This window comes from Protobothrops mucrosquamatus, unplaced genomic scaffold (assembly GCF_001527695.2).
Source record: "Protobothrops mucrosquamatus isolate PMUCROS unplaced genomic scaffold, P.Mucros_1.0 scaffold_194, whole genome shotgun sequence".
NCBI classification, from domain to species: Eukaryota; Metazoa; Chordata; class Lepidosauria; order Squamata; family Viperidae; genus Protobothrops; species Protobothrops mucrosquamatus.
This window is the reverse complement of record NW_015386270.1, coordinates 34,087-46,526: the sequence shown is the minus strand read 5'-3', so window position 1 is coordinate 46,526 and position 12,440 is coordinate 34,087. Positions and strand designations below refer to the sequence as shown.

Sequence of the window (12,440 nt, the reverse complement as noted above, 5' to 3'; positions counted from 1 at the left end):
TAGAACTCACCGTCTCCTGGTGATTGGCCCAAACTCACTTAGCCACCCTTGATGCCTAAGGCAGGACTATTTATTTATTTATTTATTATTTAAATTTATATACCGCCCTATCTCCCTTACGGGACTCAGGGCGGTGAACAGGCGATAATAAAAATCACAATAAATATTAAATAAAAAGCCTGCTCTAAAATACCCCCTATAAAAACCCCTACCAAAACCCAATCAAAACTACGCCAGGCCGGCCGCATGGAATAGATGGGTTTTCAAGGCTCGGCGGAAGAGGCGCAGGTCCGCAACTGTACGTAGGTCGGGGGGTAGGTCATTCCAGAGGGCAGGAGCTGCCACAGAGAAGGCTCTCCCCCTGGGGGTCGCCAGCCGGCATTGTCTGGCCGACGGTACCCTAAGAAGGCCCTCTCTGTGGGAGCGGACTGGTCGAAGGGAGGTATGTGGTAGGAGGCGGTCTTGCAAATACCTAGGTCCATTGCCACGGAGCGCTTTAAAGGTTGTTACTAACACCTTGAAGCGCACCCGGAAGGCCACCGGCAGCCAGTGCAGCTCGCGCAGGAGAGGTGCTACATGGGAGTATCTAGAGGCCCCCAAAATCCCCCGCGCGGCCGCATTCTGAACTAGCTGGAGCCTCCAGGTGCACCTCAAGGGGAGCCCCATGTAGAGAGCGTTGCAATAGTCCAGGTGGAAAACGAGGGCTTGAGTGACTGTGTGTAGAGCGTCACGATCCAGAAAGGGGCGTAACTGGCGTATCAGGCGAGCCTGATGAAAAGCCCCCCTGGCCACGGCCGTCACATGATCGTCTAAAGACAGCCGAGCATCCAGGCGGACGCCCAGGTTGCGGGCCCTCTCCGCGGGGGCTAATGACTCGCCCCCGATAGCCAGAGATGGAGCCAACTGGCTATGTCGTGACGCCGGAAACCACAGCCACTCGGTCTTGGACGGGTTGAGTCGAAGCCTGTTCCTCCCCATCCAGACTTGCACGGCCTCCAGGCACCGGGACATCACTTCCGCGGCATCACTAGAACTCACCGTCTCCTGGGGATTGGCCCAAAGTCACCCAGCTGACTTGAAGACCTACAGCGGGACTACAACTCCCCGTCTCCGGTTTTCTAGCCTGCAACCTTCCCCACTAGACCAAATTTGGTCTCCTTATCCGATCAGCTCTTTGACAACCCCCCCGCCCCGTACTTACCTGAGCATCCAGGTATCGTAGTCAATGTCCGTCATTGTATTGGGAAACTCCAGGTCCTCTGGACGGATGGCGGTGACTCCTACACGGAAGGAGAACACCAAAAGCACTACGGAGGGCCGTCCCTCTGCGCCTCCGTTTCCCACCCCCCAAATTTCTTTCACCCCTTCCTCACCTGCTTCGATGGAGCCAGACCACCGATCCACCATCTTCTGGATGACGATCTCAAAGAGTTCGCCGTCGCGTAGGGGGCTGTGGAATCAAAGATTGCGATGAAAGCCGTCTCAACGACTGTAATCCTGGCCTCGGTTACGGTCGTTGAATTGATCACCGCCTGTTCCTTCCAGGGCACAGCACCCAGGCAATGCAGTCAGCTGGCAATCCAAACCACCCTTTAATTGCTCCAAATTCCCCCCAAATGCTCCCACGTTTCTGGCCAGCCTCCAAACACAGGAAGACACACACACCCCTTCAGCCGCCTCTGGCTGCAAGTAGTTTCACACACAGTCTGATTAGGAGAGGAATTTACTCAAGGCCACGGAGATAACAAGGAATGACACATACACCATAAACCCAACGAGTCTGTGCCTGCGCAGTTTCAAAAGGGATGCCCAAATACCGTCCGAGATCTTTAAACATCCAAGCAATGTGGTCAGCCAGTCCAATGGTCAGAGTTTCCGGGTTTCCAAGCAGAAGTCACAGAACAAGAGATCAGCAACAACACACACACACAAAACTCCAATGAATCAGCATTTGTTCCCGACAAATGCCTCTCCCCACAGCGTCTCCTTAAATTTCAGTCTCCAGGTGGGCCTTGTGGAGAGGGGCGGGACGCTCTCCTCCCGAGTAGTTGAGCCTGCCTGCGTTGTTCCCTCCTTCTCTCCACTCTCCGTGCTCTAAGATCAGGAGGGGGTGGCCCTTATTCATCGCCTGAACTCTGCCTCTCCTGTTCCTCCTGTCCCACTCCTGAAGGGCCCGGGCCTGCCTCGGCCTGCTCTTCCCCACCTTCCTCTGAAGCCACAGACACCTCTATGACACTTCCTCTCATTCAAAGCTTGGGCATTCCAACGCAGCCACCCCTCGCCTTACAACTGTCCATTTAGCGACGGGCTGAAGTTAGAACAGCGCTGAAAAAAGTGACTGGGGACCGCTTTTCACCCTTATGACCCCCCGTGGTCCCACCATCAAAGTTCAGAAGCTTGGCAACCGACTCCTATTTACGACGGGCGCCGTGTCCCCAGGCTGTGTGTGTGTGTGTGTGTGTGTGTGTGTGTGTGATGCGATCCCTTTCTGACGAGCAAAGTCAATGGGGGGGAAACCGGAGTCCCCGAACCACCCTGGGACTTACTCAACAGCTGCAGCGATTCGCTGGACTTTGCCGCGTCGAGAAAGGTCGTAAAGCGGGGGACAAAACTCGCTTAACAACCGTCCCGCTAAATTTCGGGCTGAATGGTGGGTCGTAAATCGATCCCTTTCGGAAAGCCTCGACCCTTCGTCCGTCACCGCGTGTCCCCTCCCCCCCGTTCACTGACCGGTTGGAGATGACGATGGCATCGTTGAATTCGCTGCGGCAGTTCTGGCGCAAAGCCGTGCGCCCCCCGTTGGTGATGACGGCGTTGTTCCCGTGGAGGTGGTGGAAACGCAGGTCGCTGCCCGAAGCCACGGAGGACGGGCTGCTAGGGGACAGCTGGTTGTTTCCCTCCGAGAGATCGTCGGGAAGCGGAAGGAGATCTGGGAGGACGCAAGTAGGGCATCACCCTCCACTCTTTAAGAGTCCCCCTCTTAAAGACCACCCCATTCACACACACACACACACACATCCGAAGGTCACCCTGAACCCAGCCGAGAGTCAACGGGCGCACTGCTCAACTCAAAAGCTGGCCTGTGAGAAACAGAACAGCGAGAGAACCTGGTGGAGTTAGTAAATATTTAAATAGTTAATTTTAAGAAGAGACTGGACAGCCATTTGTCTGAAATGGTATAGGCCTATACCATTTCAGACAAGTGGTTGTCCAGTCTCTTCTTAAAAGCCTCCAGTGATGAGGCACCCACAACTTCTGGTGGCAAGCTGTTCCACTGATTAATTGTTCTCACTGTCGGGAAATTTCTCCTTCTTGACTCGTAAACCAACTTCTGACCTTTCCTGACCTCCTGGGTTTCAAAATAAGCCACGTTCCTTGTTCCTGTCTCAACCCCTTTCCCTAGCCCACTCCGGTCCCACGTGGTCTCCGTGTCTGTTACCTGTGTCATCCATGATCGTGGCTTGGGCAGCTTGACCGTAGAGATCGGCCACGGCGTAGATATTCGGCGGGACGTTCCAGGCGGCTGGGCCCTGCGCCACGCCGTTGACAAAGAAATGCAGGGTTCCGTCCTCCTTCCGTACGACGCCCACCGTGTCGCCTGCCTGGGGAGGGGAGGAGGAGAGGGGAACAGCCTGAGAGAGGGCAGATCCAGAGGCGAAGAGTTCGATTGGCTATTTTATTGCTTAATGCCTCTTTCGCAGGAATCTTCTTAGACTAGCAATTTGAGCCTGGGCCAGAATAGGGGCAGTCCTCAACTTACGACACAGTTCAGTCCAGAATTTATGTTCTTGAATGAGAAATTGGTCGTGAGTCTTGCCCCATTTTATGACCTCTCTTGCCGCAGTTGTTAAGTGAATCACTGCGGTTGCTAAGTGGGTAACACGGTTGTTAAATGAATCTGGCTTCCCCATGGACTTTGCTTTATCGGAAGGTCGCAAAATGAGATCACACGACCCCGGGATAGGGCAACACCATCGTAAATATGAGCCATTCGCCAATTTTGTTGACCGTGGGGATGCTGCGACAGTTGTTGAGTGGGAAAAAGTCAGAAGGTCACTTTTTTCAGCGGCTTTGTAACTTTGGTCAGTAAATGGGAGGTCGTAAGCTCTTCCTGGAAGACAGTCCTATGATCCTGCATTCAATGCCACCCCACGTTTCCCTCTCCTCTGCCCCCCACCAACTTTTTTGCCCCTCTCTGCGCTTGCCTTCAAGCGATCCAGGTTGTGGCCGTATTCATCCAGGATGGTCGTACCGTTATGCATCACTCCGTTCCCGGTCATCATCCAGGTCCCTGCAAGAGAACGGCATGGAGGGGCACCAACCCCACATCAGCCAGGCGAGGGAGCAGAACAGCTTTTTGCAAGACCACCCAGTTGTTCCTTCCTCTCTCAAGCTGGCTGTTCAGGTTTACTCCCCACCCATCAAACGTTGGCGACCACGGAGGGTCGTCAAGGAATGAAGGAAAGCGGCAGGAAAAAGAATAAAAAATGTTATCGGGGACGATGATGATTATTATTCCAGTTCGTTGCACAGGCTGCCATATGTTTTTGACTGGATTTGGCATTTCAATCTACCTCTGGAGTTCTTCCCAATGACCTGGGAGAGGCAGATGTGGATGTTCGGTGGGGTTAAAGGTCTCCTGGTAGGATGGAGGCGGTTCCAAGCATAGCTGCCTTTTGCAATTGACCGATGGGGATTCTGTCAATGCCGCCCTGATTACAATGGCCTTCTGCAACTGACAGGGAGTTGGTCAATGCCACTCTGAGTCAAACTGTCCTTTGCAATTGACAGACAGGAAGGTTGTCAATGCCACTCTGAGTTAAACTGCCCTTTGCAATTGACAGAGAAGGATCTGTCAATATCGCTCTAAGTCAAGCTGCCCTTTGCAATTGACAGAGAGGGATTCTGTCAATGCCACTCTGAGTCAAGCTGCCCTTTGCAATTGACAGAGAGGGATTCTGTCAATACTACTCTAAGTGAAACTGCCCTTTGCAATTGACCGATGGGATTTTGTCAATGCCATTCTGAGTCAAGCTGCCTTTTGCAACTGACCAATGAGATTTTGTCAATGCCAATGGTGTTCAAGTGGTGGTCCAGATGTTTTGGTTTTATTATGGCTGGTTGCACAGCCAGTCAGGTGTCCAGATTGGATTTGGCATTTTTATTCACCTATCGAGTCCTTCCCAAAAAGCTGGTATATTATTATTATTAAACAGATTTATATACCTGTCCAATTCACACACAGTGACTCCAGGTGGTGTACTATATTAAAAACCCAGAGTTAAAAAACTGCAGTTTAATCTCTACTGTCAAAACCTCCCCACCCTGTGGTAACAACCACACAGTCAGTGAAGGCACTTGATTGGTTCCAGATGATGGGACCCAGCAGAATATCAGGTACAGATTCTGGTGACCCCTTTTGTAAAGAGCATTTTAGCAGTGTCATACAAAAGCCCAAAGAATTATGGGGTTTGGGCAACACCTCTGAAATGAACTCATTTTTTCTTTAGTCTAGAAAAATCAGCAGCTGAAAGGGGATGTCCAAGGGACATCATGGCTGGCTGGGGAATTCTGGGAGTTGAAGTCCACAGGTCTTAAAGTTGCCTAACCTGGATTCAATTCACTCAAGGGGGATCAGACCTAGCTCTCTTGCAGCTATGTAGAGATTCCAGACTATTTCCCTGCTTGACTCCTCTCCCATATCGTGGTTAATCCCTCTCTGAGATCAGGTGAAAAAAAAACAGAGGATGTAAGCCACTTCTATTTCCAGGCAGGAAGCCCTGAATGTTGGTTTGGCCAAAATTTTAGCCCCTTTCATGTAAGCTAACTCTAAACTCTGCTCCGAGGGGGTCTGAATATTTAAGGTTAATTAATTAATTAAGATTAATCCACAGGTCTTAAAAGTTGCCAAACTTCGACACGCCCGTCCAAGATATTGAGGTCCTAGTTCTCACCTGACCGCAGGTTGGTCATCGTGGAGGGCAGCTGCAGGTAGGTGGGGTTGTGGGTGGTGACGCCAATCTCGATGGAGCCGGCCCACTTGTCCACCATCTTGTCAATTCTCACCTGGAAGACCTCGCCGTTCCGCAGCGGTCGGTTGCTGAGGACCACGCCGTGGTTAAAGTCGTCGGTGGCACTAGATGGACAGGGAGGGAAGGGCAGAATTCTCCTTTTACAGGTCGTCTCCAGACAAGGTCCAACAGGTGGACCGGAGAAGCCACAGGTGATCCTTGATTTACGGCCACAGTTGAGACCAAAACACTTAACAACAGAAATTTTGGACTCAAAATTGTGGTTGTAGGTCAAGGACAACCTGAATTAAGCCAGTTACCCTGTCGAAAAAACGCGACAATGTGCAGTAAGGAGCCTAGCCACATTTGTACTTCTCCCCTCCGGGATCAGTTCCGGTAAACTCTTGCTGGCTGGGGAATTCTGGGAGTTGAAGTCCACAAGTCTTAAGAGGTGCCAAGGTTGGACACAAATGTGCTTTAGACACCAATTTAGTTCACACAACATTCTTTCCCCACCATAACCCCGTCCCCTTCTCGCTTCCTTCCGTTCTTTCTTGCTTAGCCACAGCTGTGGGTGCTTTTTTACGGCTTGGCAACCCTCCTGAAGGCGGAGCAGCTGGGATCTTCCTAGTCCTCATGGTTACAACTGAGCAAGGCGGGGTGGCCCATAAATTTAATAATTAAATCCTGATGAAATAGAGCCAGGGACAAAGGTACGTACTGAGGCCGCAGGGCCGTCCGTCCTTCGTTGATGATGGCTGCCTTCTGGCCACAGTTTGGGTGGAAGAGGAGACGCTCCGGTTCTGGCTCGGTGCCCCCTCCGGCGTCGATGGCCCGCCGGCCCACGTCGGGCGAGAGCGCCCGCATGATGGCGTTGTTGCGCCGCAGGCGGTCGCTGTGGTTGTGGTTGTGCACGATGGTGACCTTCACCGCCATGCCGTAGAGGTCCACCACGCCGTAGACCACCAAGGGGGTGAGGGTGGTGGCCACGCCTGTCAAGAGAGGGAACACCCGCCCGGTCACGGGACTCCCCAACAGTTAAAGTCAATTCTTGACTACGGGAAGCCGAGGCTGGTTTGGGGCCGAAACGTCGTAAGTCGAGGAACGTAGCGCCCCCTCCTCCTCCTCTCCCCGGGTCTGTGAATCCCGAAAAGGCCCGCAGGGTTTCACACACACACGCTCCCCCCCCTAGGACGGTGCCCACCTTGGTCGATGCCGTTGATGTAAAAATGGAGAGCGTTGCTCGACTTCCGGGTCAAGCCGATGTGGTCGCCTTCCTGCGGGAGGCAGACAAAGCAGGGTGGGGTGTTCCTGCGCGGGAAATGCGTGTGGGGGGGGGAGGGTTGTCCGAAAAGGGGAGGGGAAGAGGAGAAGGGGAAGAGGGCCTTTCCGCTCACCTGCAACTCATCCAGGCTGAACTCGCAGTATTCCCGCCGTGTCCCTTTGCCGTTGGTCAGGATGCCGCAGCCGCTCATCATGATGGTGCCTTCGTGGGTTGAGTGGAGCATGACAAGAAGAACTGAGCGGGGACAAGGGCCGGCTGCTGTGACTCCCCTCCCCCGGGCCCTCTCCCCGACGGAGACCCCCCCCAGACCCTCCCCGCCCCCCCCAAAAGGTGGTCAGGAATCCCCCTCGCCCGCCCTGGATACGCACGAGTGGGGAAGTCACCTGAGCGCAGGTTCGTCATGGTGGCGGGGTACTCCAGGTTGTTGGGGTTGTGGGTGGTGACCCCGATTTCGATGGAGCCCGACCACTTGTCCACCAGCTTGTCGATGCGGATCTGGGGAGGGAAACCGGCGCTTGGAACTCCCCGTTTTTTTTTTCGGGAAGCTCCCTTTCCCTCTAAAACGGCCTTTCTCTCCATCTTGGCGAGTCGTGGACTTCAACTCCCAGAATTCCCCTTGCTCGATTCGCTGTCGATTCACCGATTCTACTCAGCTGAGTCCAGCTGGGTCTAGTGGTTAAGACAGCAGGCTGGAAAGCAGGTGCCGGGGAGTTCTAGTCCCGCCTTTGGGACAAAAAAGCGGGCCGAGTGACTTTGCGTCAATCACCAGGAGGCGGTGAGTTCTAGTCCCGCCTTAGCCAGGAAAGCTGACTGGCTGATTTTGGGTCAGTCACCAGGCGACGGTGAGTTCTAGTCCAGGCTTACACAAGAAAGTCAGCTAAGGGACTTTGGGTCAACAACCAGGAGGTGGTGAGTTCTAGTCCTGCCTTAGGCATGAAAGGAGGCTGGGTGACTTTGGATCAACCACCAGGCGACGGTGAGTTCTAGTCCAGGCTTAGATAGGAAAGTCAGCTAAGGGACTTTGGGTCAACAACCAGGAGGCGGTGAGTTCCAGTCCTGCCTTAGGCATGAAAGGAGGCTGGGTGACTTTGGATCAACCACCAGGCGACGGTGAGTTCTAGTCCCACCTTAGCCATGAAAGGAGGCTGGGTGACTTTGGGTCAATAACCAGGAGACGGGGAGTTCTAGTCTCACTTTAGGTGGGAAAGCCGTCTGGGTGACTTTGGGCCGATCACCAGGCGGCGCTGAGTTCTAGTCCCACCTTAGGCAGGAAAGTCAGCTGAGTGAATTTGGGCCAATCACAGGAGACACTGAGTTTTAGTCCCACCTTCAGCAGGAAAGCCAGCTGGGCGACTTTGGGCCAATCACCAGGAGACGGTGAGATCTAGTCCCGCCTTAGGCACGAAAACAAGCTTAGCTGGCTGGGGAATTCTGGGAGTTGAAGTCCAGAGGTCGTAAAGTTGCCCAGGTTGAGAAAAAAATGCTCTAAAAGGCTCCTTCGTTTTTTGGGGGGGTTGCTGGAGATTTGGGGAGGCCTCGTTTTTTCTGGGGGGGAGGGGCCCGGGAGCCCCCTTACCTCAAACATCTCGTTGTCCCGCAGCGGGCGGTTGGTCATGACCACCCCGTTGTTGAACTCGTCCAGCGGCCGGCGCCTCTCGGCCGTCTTGTTGTTGTTACTCAGCTTGATCAGGGTGCCGCACTTCTCGTGGAAGAGCAGGGCGTCGTTGGAGGTCATGGGGGGGGCTCCGCCGGGGGCCGAGTCGGAGGGGGGGCTGCCCAGGTTGACGTTCAGCAGGCTGCCGTTGTAGGCCGACAGGATGGCGTTGCTCACCACCTCCGACAGCTCCATGCTGGAGAAGCCTACAAGGGGGTGTATGTTTGTGTCGGACGTCAACACATGGAGTTGAGACCCCCAGCAGCCAATCACCAGGAGACGGTGAATTCTAGTCCCGCCTTAGCCATGAAAGGCAGCTGGGTGACTTTGGGCCAATCACCAGGAGACGGGGAGTTCCAGTCCCGCCTTAGCCATGAAAGGCAGCTGGGTGACTTTGGGCCAATCACCAGGAGACGGGGAGTTCTAGTCCCACCTTAGGCATGAAAGGCAGCTAGGAGACTTTGGGACAATCACCAGGAGACGGGGAGTTCTAGTCCCGCCTTAGCCATGAAAGCAGCCAGGTGACTTTGGACCAATCACCGGGAGATGGGGAGTTCTAGTCCCGCCTTAAGCATGAATGCCAGCTGGGTGACTTTGAGCCAATCACCAGGAGATGGTGAGTTCTAGTCCTGCCTTAGCCATGAAAAGCAGCTGGGTGACTTTGGGCCAATCACCGGGAGACGGTGAGTTCTAGTGCTACCTTATCATGAAAGACAGCTAGGTGACTTTGCACAATAACCAGGAGATGGTGAGTTCTAGTCCCGCCTTAGCCATGAAAGGCAACTAGGTGACTTTGGGCCAATCATCGGGAGACGGTGAGTTCTAGTCCTGCCTTAGCCATGAAAGCAAGTTGGGTGACTTTGGACCAATCACCAGGAGACGGCGAGTTCTAGTCCCGCCTTAGCCCTGAAAGCCAGCTAGGTGACAGCTATCTAGGTAACTTTGGGCAATCCCTCTCTCACAGTTCACCCCACCCCACAGGGTTGTTGTTGCGGGGGGGGGGGGAAGGAGCAGGAAGGAGCAGTAGTAGCTACATTCGCTTCTTTGAGTTCTTGATAAGATAAAGGCGGGGAAAATATATATATATAAAAACAGTAACGAAAACCAGCGCTTCCTATCGCCAGGGGAGACAGCCGGCGCACCGCTTCCACCTACAAATGATGACATTTTCCCCAGAGGAACTCGACTTTTGCACCCAGGAGAGAGAAAACTCACCGTTCTCCGATTCCAGGCTGTTGGGAAATTTATCCGGCCGGGTCTGGTTGCAAGGCGCTTCCAGGGCTACCCAGAGGACGAAGAGGAGGAGGAGGAGGAGGAGGAGGAGGAGGAGGAGGAGGAGGAGGAGGAGGAGGAGGAGGAGGAGGAGAAGGAGGAGGAGGAGGAAGAGGAGGAGGAGAGGAAGGAAAAGCTGTCAGGCATGCTTCTGAGAGCAGACACAGGCCACGATGGCTGGGAACAGGCCAAGAATCATGGCTCAAGGTTCTGAAGGGGCAGCTAACAAGGATTGCCCACTTCTTCTTGGGTGCCAGGCAGGAGATGATGGTTCAGCCTGCCTTGGTGCCCGCTGGGCGCTTTCAATTCCTGCCCTTCAGATGTAAAGTGTGCCCAGCCACCTGCAGCCCGGAAGCCCCCCAGGGGTAGCCAATAAATAATAATAATAATAATAATAATAATAATAATAATAATAATAATAGCAATAGTAATAATAGTAGTAGCAGTAGCAGTAATAATAGTAATAGTAATAATTTGAATGTTCAGTTGACTGAGGTTCATGTCTAATGAATAATAATAATAATAATAATAGTAAAGTTGGAAGGGACCTTGGAGGTCATCTAGTCCAACCCCCTGCTCAGGCAGGAAACCCTATACCTAATAATAATAATAATAATAATAATAATAATAATAATAATAATAAAGTTGGAAGGGACCTTGGAGGTCATCTAGTCCAACCCTCAGCTCTGGCAGGAAACTCCATACCATTTCAGACAAATGGCTGTCCAGTCTCTTCTTAGCAACTTCTAGTGTTGGAGCATTCACCGCTTCTGGAGGCAGGTGGTTGCACTGCTTAATTGTTCTCACTGTTGGAAGGTAATAGGGTCTCCTTCCTGGACAGGGGGTTAGACTAGAAGACCTCCGAGATCCCTTCCAACTCTGTTGTTCTTCTTTTGTTTTTAAAGAAAATTTTATTGGTTTTCTAATTTTTACATTTGAATATTTGAAAAGCAACGCAACTCTCTTATTCTGTATTCCATCACCCACCCCTGGTGCTAAACCTGCCCTGGTTATCTTTCTGTCTGCCCCAACAATTCTCCGTTTTGGGGGGGGGGTACCTTCATCGTGGGAGGCTCCCTCTTCCGCCTCCTCCTCCGCCGGGCTTCCCGGCACCACCGTGATCTGGGTGCACTTGCCGTAGAGGTCGACCACGGCCCAGACCCGGGGAGGGATGCCGGTGGCCGCCACGCCGCAGTCCTGCCCGTTGACCCAGAGGCGCAGCTCCCCGCCGTCCGTCCGCTGGACGCCCACCCGGTCGCCTTCGCCCAGCTGGTCCAAGTCCTGCCCGTATTCCTCCAGGATGGAGCGTCCGTCGCGCAGGACGGAGCAGCCGGAAATGATCCAGGAGCCCCCCTTGAGGCCGGTGGCACTGCTGGGGAAGTCCAGGTGGTTGGGGTCCAGGGCGGTCACCCCGATCTCCAGGGAGCCGCTCCAGGAGTTGACCTGAGGGAAACGGGAACAGAACAGAACGGAATAGAAGCCGGAAGGGGCCTCGGAGGTCTTCTAGTCCAGCCCCCTGCTCCAGCAGGAGGGCCTTTACCGTCTCAGACCAGTCTCTTAAAATAAAATCTTTTAAAAAGTGTGATTCGCACTCGGTACCCGCAAATGGGGCTCAGGGAGAAACTGAGACCCATCGGATTCCTGCTAAAAGGCAGTTCTGGGGAATTCTGGGGAGGCGGGTCAAGCTTTCTGAAAACCCCCAGTCTGGGTCGGGGGGGGGGGTCTCAGAAAGCCAGCCTGGGTCCTGGGAGTGTTTTCTGAGTGGGGGTCCCTAGTGGTCTCTTTTTTTGCCCCCCCCCTTTTGCAGTCTGAAGAGAGCGACAAGTGGGAAAGGGAAAGGACAGGTGTTGGGAAGAAATGGGGGGGGTTGGGGGGCTGGGGGAAGGGAGGAGAATAAGAGGAGGGGTATCCTCTTTCCTCCCAAAGGGGGGGGGCAGCTGTCCAGCTCCATCAGCCAAGACCCCCCCTGTGGCCTCCCTTCTTTTGAGGACCCCCTCGCCTCGAGCCCCCTCCCACATGATCCCAAGGCTCTGCCCCCTTCCGAGGGAGGAGGGGGAGGGCAGCTGCCCAGTTCCATCCCCGAGCCCCCCCCCTCATTTGGGGACCCGTCCTCCTCCTGAAGCCCCCCCCCCGTTCTGCTCATCCAGTCTTTTCCCCTATGACCCCCAAGGGTCTCCCTCCCTCTCAGAGTGCGCCTTCTCCATCCCCAAGACTCCCC

The 12,440-nt window shown here is 53.9% G+C and overlaps 1 protein-coding gene across 1 annotated transcript in view; it reads right to left on the bottom strand.

The window, feature by feature from the left end:
• Positions 1-12,440, bottom strand: part of NEURL4 (neuralized E3 ubiquitin protein ligase 4) — a 44,056-nt gene that overhangs the window by 29,955 nt on the left and 1,661 nt on the right. The window contains 13 exon segments of the mRNA XM_029285874.1: positions 1,202-1,280; positions 1,374-1,450; positions 2,731-2,929; positions 3,440-3,602; positions 4,206-4,291; positions 5,955-6,136; positions 6,733-7,003; positions 7,216-7,288; positions 7,409-7,497; positions 7,680-7,791; positions 8,873-9,156; positions 10,166-10,231; positions 11,281-11,665. Of these exon segments, the coding sequence (XP_029141707.1) occupies positions 1,202-1,280; positions 1,374-1,450; positions 2,731-2,929; positions 3,440-3,602; positions 4,206-4,291; positions 5,955-6,136; positions 6,733-7,003; positions 7,216-7,288; positions 7,409-7,497; positions 7,680-7,791; positions 8,873-9,156; positions 10,166-10,231; positions 11,281-11,665 (2,066 nt within the window).